The sequence below is a fragment of the Eleutherodactylus coqui genome, chromosome 11, assembly GCF_035609145.1.
Source record: "Eleutherodactylus coqui strain aEleCoq1 chromosome 11, aEleCoq1.hap1, whole genome shotgun sequence".
NCBI classification, from domain to species: Eukaryota; Metazoa; Chordata; class Amphibia; order Anura; family Eleutherodactylidae; genus Eleutherodactylus; species Eleutherodactylus coqui.
The window spans coordinates 79,583,327-79,598,021 of NC_089847.1; the positions used below are offsets into that span (position 1 = coordinate 79,583,327).

A 14,695-nucleotide genomic window follows, 5' to 3' on the forward strand; every position below is an offset into this window, starting at 1 on the left:
ATCTCAATACCTCCTGGAAGTCTGGTAAGATAGTCAAAAAGGTGGTGGGCACTTTGTCAATACAACTATCTAGCTTCTCACATTTCAATAATGCGCCCCCTCTCAAAGTCTGATATCTGTGCAAAAGCTCTTTGATTGCATAGTAGAGACATGTCTAGTGAGTGGTCAACAACTCTATACCAGTGGAAAAATAGGTCCTCTACACACAAGTAGCCTCTGAGAGCCTTTTTTTATAGGCTAAGGGTGGAACCACTTTTAGGGCCTCAGGTGGCAAGACCATTCATCTAATTACATCACAACTCTACTTTTACACTGAAAGCCTAGCCCTATGAATCTAGTTTATCATTATTTAAATACTCTGCTTTTCTAAATGTAAATTAATTACACTATGGGGGAGACTTATGAAACTGTCTAAAGGAGAATATGTGTTATCCACAGCAACCAAACACAGCTCAGCTTTCATTCCTCATAGTGCTCTTGGAAAAATGAAAGCTGCTCTATGATGGATTGCTATGGGCAACAATGATTTTCTTTTAAACAGTTCTCTAAAATCTGTCTGTATGTCTCATCTGTCGTGCATAAATGTTTCCTGAGACATAATCTGACCGTAGCCTGATGAAAAGGTCTTTAGTAGCCTCTAAACCTTGCATATATAATTTTTCAGGCCATCCAATAAGGGCCTTACCTCGATAATACTTTCATACAAGAGTATTTAAAAAGAGAACCAGTCACACCAGGTTCCTGCTGTGTATAGGAAGAGCGCTGTCAGTTAACATGCGGCGGACAAGGAGAGGCCAGTGTGGCCGGTCTTTAAAGTTTGACTCTGAACGGAACGATAAGTCAAAGTGTGTTTATTCTGAAACTTCACATTCAGAATAACACATTCATGGGGCAATAGCCATACCTGTCCCTGTGTTTCAGGCAGCACGAACCCTGAAACAGGTTCTCTTTAACATTACATAGATTTTTCTGGCTAAAATAGTAGCACACTATTTTTTGTTCTGTACTGTAGAAGTCTTCTTAAAAAAAACTTCCTCGTACTGGTGCTGGATTTTCTATTCTCCTTTGTAGAATATGCATTTAGGTCCACGATATGGTACATAATATGGAAACGTCTCATGAAGATGACCCCTGTTCTTGTGCCAGAGCCAAGGACAAGCAACAAACAGCAGCTTTAGATCTGGCAGACTTAAACCATCCATCTAGATCATGGATAGCCATTCATTCCGTTTTATGGCCTCACTGAATACTACATTTACTGTGCAATGTCAGCTGCAATAGAAATTTCTGGTTGGCCAAAAATAATACTGACAAAATCAGCTGTTTTCCATGTGCCGGAGGCCTGATCGTCACAGTAGCTCCCAGATGAAAGGGCAAGTCTGTGGTGGTTATGTGACAAATATGCAAGAAGGAATCATGAAGTTATGTGGCCAGTTTGTTTAGGTATGTCATAATTGCAAGACTGAATAGTTATGAATTTAATTATTTTATGTATAATAAATTAAGATTATTGGGAAAGCACAACGATAAAGAGTTGAACTGCTTTTAAATCATAAAAAGTGTAAGTCACCCATACCATATAAATGACCGCATTATACTCCAGGAATCAAGGATGAAATGCAATACGATGAAAACTCAAAAATATTGGGAGGTTGATGAAATCGATGGATAGAGATAACAAGAATACGTTCTTACAAAAATACTTTATTACTACAACACCATTAGGGCAGGGGTTCCCAACTCCAGTCCTCAGGGACCACCAACAGGTCATGTTTTTAGGATATCCTATAGAGAGAACACCTGTGGCAATGTCTGAGGCACCGACAATAATTACATCACCTGTGCAATACTGAGGAAATCCTGAAAACATGACCTGTTGGCAGTCCCTGGAGTTGGGTAACACTGCTTTAGGGCACCAGAGGCTTACAGACCGATACGGTACCTGCATTATTTAGCATCGTGTTAATTTTGTAATGATCTAATCAGCCTTGTATTCTATGAACATCCAAGTAGGTAGATGAAAAAGCTGCATATAACTTTTATAATCATTGTTTAGTCCCAAAATGTATTAGGAGAAGAACTGAAGTCAATATAAAATACCCACAATGCATCAGTGTTACAATTGCTTTTATTAAAAACAAACAAAAGGATAGAAAAAAAGCAGCAGTGATAAGAAATATTGGTCCAGATTTTAACTGTGCTTTGGAATTTAGCTTTTACCTTTGAGAATATTTAACTTTGGATGGGGGAGGACATGTCTATGCTGGCAAAGGCCATTGCAAACCAGTGATGAGTACATAGTATTTCTATAAATTCACATATATATACACATATATGCTTGTATCAATGTGAAGCAGGTACAAGTATTAAATACATAACCATGGCTAGTTACATACAATGTCAAAGACAAATCTTTAGATTGCACATAGAAATGACAGAAATTAAATGTGTATAGTGCAAGAAACCATACATGTACACATGTGTTTGGGTAAACATGAGCACTACATTGGAAACTCATGACATAAGGTGCAATCATTGCATTAAATGGTTTGTATAAAATCTACATGCTCTAGTCATATTGCAGGCTGCACTGGAAGTCACGATTCTTTTTCAGTAACACAAATGTAGGGGTAAGACCTGGGCTTTACTACTGTTCTTCAATACTAGTCCCAGACATGTTGCACTAGTCAGAGGCACGACCAACAAAACACTGAACCTGTAAATGTGGAGATCATGAAGGGTTATTTAAAAGGGGTTTTCTTGGTTATTTCTACTGAGGACCTATTCTCAGGTTAGGATATTACCAGCTCATCATCTGGGGTCCGCCGCTCAGGACCCTGGCCAATCAGCTGTGCGGATTCCCGCTGTCAGCACCCAAACATAGTGTACAGAGTGGAATCAGACAGCTTCAATCACTCAGTAGTGGTCAGTACTGGTAATTGCAGATGCTGCTCCTATTAAAGAGAACTTGTCATCATCTTTAAGCCCCATAAACTATGTTATGGGGCTCAAAAGTCAGGGAATGGGGTTGTCCAGGAACCTGTGTTTCATACTCACTCAAGCTATGTGTGCGCACCAACTTCACAGTAACACAGCGCTGGAACACAGCGGCTAGGGAGTATGAAACACAGTTTACCCTCCCTTCCACCCACCTTTGAGCCACATAAAGTTGTTTATGGGATTCAAAAGGTAATGACGGGTTCCCTTTAAAATCAAAGAGCTTCACCTGCAATTACCAGTGCTAGCCACTGCAGAGCAGTCGGAGCCATCTGCTTAGCTCTGTGCACAGTGGGCAACCGAATAGCTGATTAGCCAGGGTCCTGGTCAGGAGATCTCAGCTGATCAACTACTGATGACCTATCCTGAAAATAGGTCATCAGTAGAAATAGCCCAGAAAATCCCTTTAAAGGGGTTGTCTGAGTTGTACCATCTCGGTAAAACCCCATCCCCATTGAATAACACACAGTCTCATATACTCCCTTCTCCCGCTCTGTCCCGCAACAGTGCTCTGTCCCCAACTCCGGTCAGTGCTTACAGCTGCAGTCCCACCCGGTTTATGAGAAGTCCCACAGACTCAATGGAGAAGGGATTGTACCGAGATGGTACAACTTGGACCACCCTTTTAATAACTGAAAACATAGCTCATTACTAACCATAGCAGTAAAGTGCTATTCATACTGATGTCTTGACTGCCATTGGGAAATGTTGCATGTGACACACCATCTCATTAAGAATATAAAAAAAAACACTTAGCAAAGGAATTCAAACGATAGGTTACTTTTTTTGTTTTACTAATTTTAAACTAAAACCTACTCTGCCTAAATATAATTTGGCTGAATACATTAACCTTGCAGTTACCCCTTTGAGACTGCAATGATAGGGGTGAGTCCCGCTCTCGGCACCCCCAGCAAACAACCAATTTTACAGTCAGAATCTAGCCAGCCTGACATTTCCCCTGCAGAGAAAAGCCACTTCTAGAGGGCTTTGGCAATGGCTTACTCCACTCTCCCCATTGAGAACACATGCACTCTTGTATGTGTATGGTCGGGTAGGGAGGGATAGAGATTAGACAGATATCTAATCTGTATAGCCAGCTTTAGAAGCTCCGGTAGAACAAAGTACGGCATGAACAAGGCCAAAAGGTTTCAATTCCGAATTCAAGTGAGCCCGCTGAACATGCTGCCCTATCTGCAGGCGGCAGGTTATGGTTTTGTGGAAAAATACTTGGCATAAAGTGTAATTTATTGATTTAAATCCTTGCTCATTCTGGAAAGAAGTCCAATAGGCAGTCACAGGCTGACAGCTATCTTAAAAATGCATGCTTATATAGCGATGGCGGTCAGTCGTTGAGTGTGGCTGTCTACTAGAGTCAAACCTACAGAAAGCAAGAATTTCCAGCAATAAATCACGTAATACGTATAACTTTCCCGATAAATTCTATAATATTTTAGCTCCTCCTCCTGTTTTATCACTTGCTATTAGCAGATAGAGTAACGTGTAACATGATAGAAGCAATGTAGCTCCCTGATGTGTAGATGGCATAGAATAACTAGGTACTTTGTCTATCAGCAATTAATAAGAAAAAATAGGAAGCTTAAAAAAAGTTTAAAAAAAAGGTAAAGCTGGCTTGTTCCTAGACAAGTTCTAACGTTAAGAACCCCCTGCTATGCATACCCCTTCTTATTAGTTATAGGGAACTGACAAAGTAACAAAAAGGACTGTGGCGCTCACACATACCAACAAACATTTTGAGTCCACTCCATGAAATATAGGAATAGAACAGCTTTTTTTTGTCTTTAAGGGAATTAAAATGTCAAACCTCTATGCCCTTTTGGGGTCAAGTCCACTTTAGTACATTGGTCACTGGACACATAAATGTCTGACAAAAAGTTTCATGTTTCAGATATACATATATAGAATTCATGCATCTATTGTACTTTTAGGTTCTTCAATCTCTAAAGATTGTAAGGCACCATGATAGACTATAATAAGGCCCCTTCAGAAATAACAAAAATAGTAATATGAAAAACCTGGGAATGAAGAGCAGCTAACCCCGGCACTAAGTCTAACAACTACCTAAGCTCAATAAAATAGGAATATATAGAATATTGCTTTTGTCAGAGATATAATAGTTTTGTAGACATCATACAAGGATGTAACAAAATGCACAGGAATAATGTGGAAGCAGTAAGGTCTAAATGACAGTATTAAGATATGGCACTGGGTCTGCTTGCCTCAACATGTATGACGACAGACCAGTCTCTGAAATAGATTTTCAGTACTATAGTCCGCTTTAGAACAGGTCGTTACCAGCTCACAGATTCCAAAGTATCCTCTTCCACTCCATGCACGGATCTAATCCCTGGTGCAAGGGATCAACAGCAAACAAACTTCAATTGTGGAAACAATCCAGCAGTAAGAGGATAAAAAAACTTTTGGTTTATTTAGTAAAAATTAAAATCGCACATCCAACATCCATTTAGGGACTAAAAGGACAGCTACATGTTCTGGCACAAGCCTACTTCATAGGACATCATATGCTATGGAGGCGGCGATATGCTATGGAGGCGGCTTGTGCTGTACCGTGCAGCTGTCTTGTCTGGATGTGCGATTTCAATTTTTGTTAAATATACCAGAAGTTTTTATCCTCATGCTCCTGGTGCTGGATTGTTTCCACAATTGAAGATAGTCAACTTTAGTGGGTTAAGGAAAATACACTGGATTCTCTGATTTACTTTCAGCAATAAGCTCTTGTCAAAATTACTTTAGCTCAAACTGTAGTTACTGTTTTAAAGTGCAGGGTAAAAATAAAAAACACTATGGTTCCCCAGAACTGACATAGGATGCAAAACAGCATGTCGTCTACCTATACGAAGTAGGGAATGTGTAGATAGGTTTGTTTATGGAAGTTGGAAAGAATATGGAAAGGCACTGCTATCATATAATCTTAGGTGGCATTGCTGGAATGGCTGTGGTTCAGGGTGGTGACTTGGGCTGGAGGCAGAAAAGATGCGATTTACTCAGCTCTACTGTTACTTTTGTTTCTTCCTCTCCGGCGGAGAGCCAACAGCTGGTTCTGTAAAGCGACGAGTAGAGTTGCCCAAGCGGTTTGTAGCCTGTTTTGGTAATTAACACACAAAAGAAAAGCATTACTTCAGTTAAACTTATAGGTACTATTTATACAGTCTTTCTTCCCAAAAATAGAAAATATTAGGACATTCACTCAAATCCACTTCACACCAAAATTCCCTTTACATACTAAAATACACATGCGGACTTGAAATTTGCCTGCTCCAACAGGGCAGAATAAGCAAACAGCGGCTTGTCGTAACCATGTGGAGTTCTCCTGCATTGATCTCTGTTAGTAGAGGTTGATCTGTTTGTTGGGGAAATTGTTGGGGTGTTGCTGCAATTCTGGGGGATGTGAGGAGTATAGGTGGCTGCTGTGACTACTGGGGAAATGGGAGGAAGATGTGTCTGCTATGACTGCTAGGGAAGAAGTGGGTCTGTGTCTGATGAGTGGGGAAGTAGAGATGAGAATAGGAAACACATTTTTTAGTTGTAGAGGGAAGCATCTCTCTACCATTAGTGAGAGCTTTACTCCGACTATTGTCATGTCATGTGTAAGGCTCCTTGCAAATCAGTTAACCTTTTTCTTTCAACTACAGCAATCTCTCATCATGTGAACCAATCCCTACAACATGTAGTTGCTGGCTCCTAACATTTCGAGTGAGTAGAAATGCAGTCCTAAGCTCTCCCTCACGACCTGAAGGTTGCGGGTTCAGGTAGCCGACTCAAGATTGATTCAGCCTTCCATCCTTTCATAGTCGGTAAAATGAGAACCCAGCTTGGTGGAAGGTAAAAGATGACTGGGGAAGGCAATGGCAAACCACCCAGCAAGAACAGTATGCCGAGAAAATGTCACAATGTGACTTCACCCTAGGAGTCAGTCATGACTCAAATGCTTGCACCAGGGGACTGTACCTTTACCTACCATTACAAACTAGCTCAGAGATCTAGCTAGGATAAGTTCATAAGTATTGATAGTATATGTATATACACACAGTGGGGTCCAAAAGCCTGAGATCACTAATGAAAATGCTTTTCTTTTAGATTTTCTCCAAAACTTATCACCACAAATAACATAATCTCAGGTTTACTTTAATAACACACAAGCAGGAATGAATGCCACAAACTTATACAAAACCTGATAAACTATGGTATTCCAGCATGTTCAACAGTGTTATTATGTAACTGAATGTTTGGCTTTCTTGTTCTTTAAGTGCCAACATAAATGTTCAAGAAAGTTAAGGGTTGGGTTATCGCAGACAGTAGCCCGTAACGGTATTGCTCATACGCACATGTGAGTTGTCTGAACAAATACACTTCAGCGGGGCTTATAAACTAAAAGCAACAAATGTATTAGATTTAAAAAAATGACCATTACTCACCCAATAAATTCCCCGCCACTCCAGCGGTTCTCACCAGTACTACAGCAATGTTATCATGTACATCATACACAGCAGTGATGCTTGCATGTACGACACGTGACCACTGAGGCCTGTGAAGGACGTTGTAACCTCATCACTGCAGTACCAGAGGGAACCACTAGAGCGTTGGAGTGACAGGGCATTTGGCTGGTAAGTAGCACTTATTTTATCACATTTCCTGCTCTTAGCCAAGTATTTTAAAATCCAAGCAGCCCCTTTAACCCTTTCCAATCCACTGTCTGACGTCTGAAGACATTATGATTTAAGGCTGTACAGCTCCGGTGTTGGTAAACATCTGTCGGGGTTCTCTTACTGTATATTGCCAGCCTCTCTGCTGTTGGAGCCTATCCAACGTGTCACCTCATGCAGTACTGGCTTTAGCCAGCAGATAGCGCTGTTGTATAATGGCAGAAAAAGAGTAAGCTCCCTAGGAAAACCAGGCTACAAATTGGATTGGAAAGGGTTAAAGAAATCTGACCACTTTGGATATAGACGTTAGCATAGTTCCTGTATCAAATCTGCTTACATTTGAATAGCGGCCTAAAATTAGTATTTCTTAATGTTACTTTTCATTACTTTTCTTTGTTTTACATTTTTTTCAAAATTGTAAAAAACATATTTTTGTGTCCAAGTTGAAATGAAAGCGAATTCCATTGTGGCTTTGGACTTTTGGAGCACACTGTGTGTCAAATTATATATCAATTGACAATTTCAATGCTGAAATAATTCATTCTTAATACAGTAAGACTGAAACATCACTCCAAATCAGACTTAACCTTACCTGATCTAGAACATAATCTGCGCTGGAGTCTATGACCTTCCCAAGGTCTCTGTACTGTCCAGAATACTTGATGTAGCCCCAAGTTAGAAGTGCAATGAGAAGCAATCCCATTGCACAGTTTAACAGCTGTGCCACCACGCCTAGCCCCACAAAGCCTGTGATACCGGAGGCCATGTATAATGCTGCCACCAAAGCCAGAAGCACAGCTGGGGTGCGAAACGCAGTGAAGATATTCTTGCTTTCATTATGCTTGCAGAAGGCAGAGTACATTTGCTCGAGGTCCTTTTCTAGCTCTTCTCTGTATTGTCGGCTGAATTCCACTCCTCCCATTTTCTTTGCACGGTCAAAAGACGACAGTGCCTCTTCTTTGCAAACAGTGTCTCGATCTCGCAGGACATCAGGAGACACATATGGCTTTTCGCCTCCACAAATCTGTTAAAAGAGAACACACAGAAATCAAGAATTAAAGTGAAATGTATTTTACAAAGTGTGACAAACAGGTAGAGTGGTTACAGAGAGAAGGTATATTTGCCCTAGCTTTCTATCATATGTGGAGTAGCAGGGAGTGTCTTATTTGCTAGGTAATTAATCCAGTGGGTGGATATTTAAGAACAGCAAAAAGAACACCGAGTTGCTCTAACTGGGGACACAGAAAGCTGCTCTGTGCGAGTCTAAAACACATGATCTGTAAGTTTGCTAAGTGTATTTTGTAGCTGGCAGGGAGAAGCTCTCCAGTTGGTAGTGAGGGATATACAGTGCCGGACAGGCAAGGTATTTATTTTGTTCCTGCTTTGTTTTATTTTGTTTGCTTGCAACCTCATTAATAAAGCTGGCCAAGTGTCCGCTTAAAACCTATTCTTGCTTGCTGACTTCATATTTGGTGAAAAAGATACACAAGCTAATGACTTCACAAAAGAAACAAAAAAATGTCCGAAAAGGTGAAATACAAACTTATACTGTCACTTTTGAACACCATTTTATAGTTTAGAATTCAAAGGGTTTATCCCATCCAGAAAACCCCTTTTCATATTAGCTACGTGGACATAATGAGCCAGGGAAGAGAGCTGCTGTGGTTCTCACTTTAGGCCCCATGTAATACTACACTTCCATTACTGTGGAAATGAGCAGACTCACTTACCAGTCATAATAGCTTACATCAGAGGGTAAAGAAGCCAAAGCTGCAGCCAATCTGATGATCGGGGCAGCTCAATGTAATGGCTCATTCACACTTACAGATGAAAATATAGATCAAATACAGATGCACGATATGGATAGTTGTTTTGACAATTTGATCTGAGTTGTCAGTTTTTCATCTGTAATCATTCCATTTTTTTAATTAAAGGATGAATTTTTTTTTTTGCGCTTTTTGTAATGTTGCATAATGATTAAAAAAATGAACAAAAACAAATCTCATATTTTAATTGCTTGAGTATAATTTGCAATGCTGTGACATGACATAGGACATTTCTTAAGGGTGGGCTGGAAGCGGAGGCCAATCCGGACCTCTGCTAAACCGTCTCTCCCTTCCACCCCTGACTCTCGGCAAGGGGAGGAGGCGGGACGAGCGGGAGCTCCTGCATTGATCTCTACTAACAGAGATCAATGCAGAAGGAAAATTCCACGCTGTTACAACAAGTCGCTATTTGCTTATTCTGCCCTGTAAGAGCAACTAGCTCCGCCCCTCCCATTGCAAACAGCCAGATGGGAGGAGAGAGGAGGAGAAAAGGGGGAGGGATTTTAGCAGTCATGTTGCTAAACTCCCTCCCACCTCCCTTCTTCAGCAGCTGTCATAGGCTCCCATAGGAGTCTATGCAGCAGCTGATGTATTCCGGCGAAGAAGATAATTCCAGGACTATCTTTCCTGGCTGGCATAAAAGCGCTTTCTTGGCCAGCCGGGTGCTTTTCGCAGCGGAAAAAAAAAAAAATCGCCCATCTTATCTGATTCATTGGAATCAAATGCATCAGATGGTAGCGTATATCGGCCGGCCATGAAAACAGCGGCCAATATACGCTCATGTGAATAAAGCCTAAGAGTGCGGGATGTGCATAAAGATGTGTCTACTGCTGCATCACAGTTGTCAATATGCAAAGGAGAGGGGGAGGCGGGGTTGTTGGTAGGGTAAGACAGCAACAGGCACAGCACAGCAGCCACCGGGTCCCTGCTCTTGGTTAGTGTCAGCTGAGCAGTATGTCACATATTAGGGATGAGTAAATGTAGTGGGCGGCTTTCATATAGTTCAATTCTTAAACAGTGCTTCTGTCAGTGTAAAAGATCAACTGATGTGACAGACACCCGCCTTATTTACCCGGCCTCAGATTAACCACACACAGTATGTGGGGACTCCATTTGGTGAGCAGGAAAAGGGGAATCCCCACGGCTGAACGGTTCTATCTGGACGGAATGTAATGGGGTCAGCCCAGGTACCCAGTTTTGGGACGGAAGAAAAAGCGCTGCATGCAGGGCATTTTTTTCTGGTACTTGCCTCCAGATCTGTGAGGGAGGAGGTTCCAATGCAGATGTGAAACCGGCCTAATGTGACAGACAGCAGTAAGCCTTGGTGCAATACAGAACTAGTGAACCTTTCACTACTTCTATATTGCACCAGGCTTACCAGCTCCCTTCATCACATAACATGCTATACTGTGAAGTTTCATCTAGGGCTGGGAAAACAAGTAATGCAACAGCATCCCAGCACATTTACTTCTAACTGATACATGAAAGAGCTGGCCAGGCCAACGGTGATACCGATCCATGACCAAGTGCTGGGCCTGGTGGCTGCTGTATCAGTTGATTTCTTAGAATACTCTGCTGATCCAGAATCCCCAAACACATCTTCAAGAGGGGAACAAAGTGTGTGTTTTTTTTTTTTCAAAGTTTCGCTAAAAAAAAAAAGCCACAAGAACACAACACTGTTTTCCCTACAAAGCGCCTTTTTTAATGAAAAAAAAAAATTTATCACATTGCTCATAACAACATTAATATAAAATTATTCCATACATTATCCCGCACAGTAAATGCCTTTAGAAAAAGTGTTATAATTGCTATTTTCTATTTATCCACCTTCCAAAAAACAGAAAAAGTGATCAAAAAAAGGCACATGTACCCTAAAATAGTACCAATTGAAACTACAACTAATCCCGCAATAAAACAAGACCTCACACAGTTCCGATATTGAAGAAGTAAACATTTTATGAGTCTTGGAATGTGGTGATGCACATAAAACATTTTTAAAAAATTGTAATAAAAGTAGTAAGACATGAAAAAACCCTATAAATTTGGTATGGCCATAATTGTAGTGGTCTGCGGAATAAGGGTAAAATGCCTTTTAGGGCTTATTCACACGGGCGTATTTTTCATCAGTATTTTGTGAGCCAAAATTAGGAGCGGGTCCAAAATACGGAAGAAATGCAAATCTTTCCATTATACTTTCTCTCCACTTCTGGTTTTGGCTCACAAAATACTGATGAAAAATATGCCCGTGTGAAAGAGCCCTTATACTGTTAAAAAAAAAGGAAAGTTAAAAAAAAGGGCGACAGAGTTTCTGCTTTTTTCCATGCCCCCAAAACACACATAGTGTTGTTTAACTTCATTAAATGTAGCTCATGTAAAAAGAAAAGGAGAGAAACTAAGGTAAGCAAGTCACATGAAGTAGCCATTTAAGAAGCCACCAAATCCAACTCACCTTCTCCATACTGCTGTTGTATAAATCCTTAGATGAGGCTACAGCAGCCAGGTTATTGGCTTCTGCCGTCGCCTTAAAAGAGAGGGGCAAATGTTAAGGAATAGGACAACGTAGAAAGAGTTTCTGTAAATTTGGCAAGCACTGCCATGTTACTCATACCTGCAGCATGGATTTGGGGTGAGGTAAATCTTCACCTTGATAAATCTTTATGTAGGCCTTAATAAAAAATGTGATCGTGTTAATAATCCAAAAGTTTAATTCATTCATTCATTCTGCTGATGAAAAGTGAAAGTCACACACTAGTGAGAAAGTAAAGAGTATTTCACTTGACAAGTCCAGGTGTAGCCCGGAAATTAGCGGTGGTCAACCGCACAATGTATAGGCACCCTGAGATTGCTACTACACGAGCGCCACTAATGCTTGTGATTTGCAGTTAATTGCCAAGCTGCACCTGGACTTGGAAGTCCAGCCCAGGGGTCCTATAAGAGGAGTGTGAGTGGCCGCCACTAGGATTTTCAATTTCTTGATAAATTCCAGGTTGAACCTAAAAATTGGTGCAGCCTAGTAACTAATGCCATTACACAAGAGTTAATTACAATCATGGAAGAGCACCCCAAGGCTACCTACACACAGGTGAGCGTAATATTGGGCCGAGAAACCCAGTCTGATATTGCACTAGCTAGCATGCGTTTTAACGCAGATGTGAGGCATTTTTGCCATGCAGTTTCAGCCTCGAAGAATCGGCAAGTGTTTCCCATTGTTTTCAATAGGAAACATTGCATGCTGTGCGATGTGTTTTACTGTCAAATTGAAAATAATGGGTGCTGCGTTCCGAGGAACATGAAAAGAGGACATGCAGCGATTTTTATGTATAGGACTCCATTCAAAAGAATGGGGTTCATATTTGCGTGAGATTTGTGCGTCCTGCAATGCACAAATCTTGCACAAGTTTCTCGGCAGTGTGGAACCGGTCCAAGGGTGGCTTCACACGCATTTTTTTGGAATGCACTTGCAGTTTTGGAAGCAGTTTTTGGAGCCAAAACCAGAAGTAGATCAAGCAGGACGGAGAAGTATAAGTCCTCCTTTAAAGTTCTCATTCCTTTGAATACACCTCTAGCTTTGGCATCAAAAACTGCAAGCCTGTTTTTCAGAAAAATGCTGTGTGTGAAGCCCCCCTTAGGCTGGGTTCACACGGGACGGATGTCCAGCGGAATTCTTGTGGATTGGCTGCACCGAAAATCTGCGAGAACTCCGCTGGAGAACCGCAGCTGTGGGTTTTGGAGCGGCTTTGCCACCTGCATTTCCGCCGCAGCCATCTCTCCCCATTGAGAGGAAAGAGGCTGCTGCGGAAAAAAAGAAAGAATTGACATGCTGTGCATTCAATTTCTGCACCACATGGCCGTTTCTGCATGGTTTGTCTGTAACAGATTGGAGGCATCGTGTGGACGATATTTTTGCAAAATCTTGTCCACTTTGCTGGCTAATCCCAGGATTAGGAGCCGCGTGCGGAATTTCCGTGTGGACAATCCACACGGAAATTCCGCAGCAAATGCGGCCGGTGTCAACCCAGGCTTAGGGCTCCTTCAGATGGACATATCTGCCCGTGCAATACACAGAGAATAGAACCCATTGATGTCAATAATAGGATCAGCTCTATTTTCCTGCTTATTTGCGCACCAAAGGCCCATAGAAGTCTATGGGAGGTGCACAGATGCGCAATATACGGTGTAATTCTATAGAAGAAAAGATTATATCTGGATCAGGCTAAATAGGCTTTCAAATCAGGGACCACGTGCATTGCATGCGCATGTGAAAAGGTCGTGCCTGCGCAAAAAGTACAGTACTATGAGCCAATTCGCGTGCAAATCAACTTCGTTCATCGAGCGAATATGTTAGACTGAGGCAAGCGTATTTTCTCGTATGCTTGTGTGAAACGCCCACAGGGTGATAGCACATTGCTGTGTTTCCCTGCCACAAAATGCAGACGAAGCTTTGCTGATTGTGGGTAGCCCCTGCACTCATAATATTGTTTGAATTGACGACTATAGGTGCCAGCCGCAATCAACTTCCTTGCCTGCATTTTGGCGGTGAAAAAACACTGTGTGCTAGTACTTTAATATTGAGCAATTTATGTAATCAATCATAATTGATAATTCTATGCTGACACACGGTTAATTGATAAAATAGAAGGTCATTTTGTATATATTTTTATATTATTTTATTTCCAGTGTTAAAATCTGGGAAAATTAGTTTGTCCACACTTCAACTGGACTTTCCATCACTTTTGACGGCAAGAGTAGTGCAACATGCAGAGCGATTCTTGCCATCAGAATGATGGAAACTTTGAAGCCAGATAGACTGTTTTGTAAGTCAATGGGATCTGATGGCTGCAGTATGAATGCACCATCTCGCACAATATCATAGCTTCCATTATAAACAGAAGCCATAACTCAAATTTACATAGAGCAGCACAGCAAGAACACCTTTATAATAATCTGTAAAGAAATACACATGAAGTGCATGTTGACATGTTTTCAGAACAATTCTGTAACAGAACAGCACAGGACAAATCAGCATTGTGTTTAGTGAAGAACACCTAGTTTACCTTAAAATATTCCAGAAGTCCTCTGCAGGTTACTTTTGCACCGTTTATCTCTTTTTCCATCAGGCTTTTGGAGCCAAGGACAAGAGGAACCAAAGCACTGAGCTGCTCTGTAAACTCTGGAGCAATATCTATCAGA

General features: G+C 41.2%; 1 protein-coding gene across 2 annotated transcripts in view; it reads right to left on the reverse strand.

Moving 5' to 3' along the window:
• Nucleotides 1-2,110: 2,110 nt before the first annotated feature.
• ATL3 (atlastin GTPase 3) overlaps nucleotides 2,111-14,695 on the reverse strand; it is a 43,107-nt gene continuing 30,522 nt past the window's right edge. For both annotated transcript variants that reach the window (XM_066582751.1, XM_066582752.1), the window contains exons 9-13: nucleotides 14,560-14,687; nucleotides 12,114-12,170; nucleotides 11,955-12,026; nucleotides 8,272-8,703; nucleotides 2,111-6,116 (exon numbers count right to left, since the gene is read on the reverse strand). In XM_066582751.1, coding sequence (XP_066438848.1) covers nucleotides 6,033-6,116; nucleotides 8,272-8,703; nucleotides 11,955-12,026; nucleotides 12,114-12,170; nucleotides 14,560-14,687 — 773 coding nt within the window. In that variant the 3' untranslated portion in view covers nucleotides 2,111-6,032. The remainder of the gene's footprint in view (nucleotides 6,117-8,271; nucleotides 8,704-11,954; nucleotides 12,027-12,113; nucleotides 12,171-14,559; nucleotides 14,688-14,695) is intronic.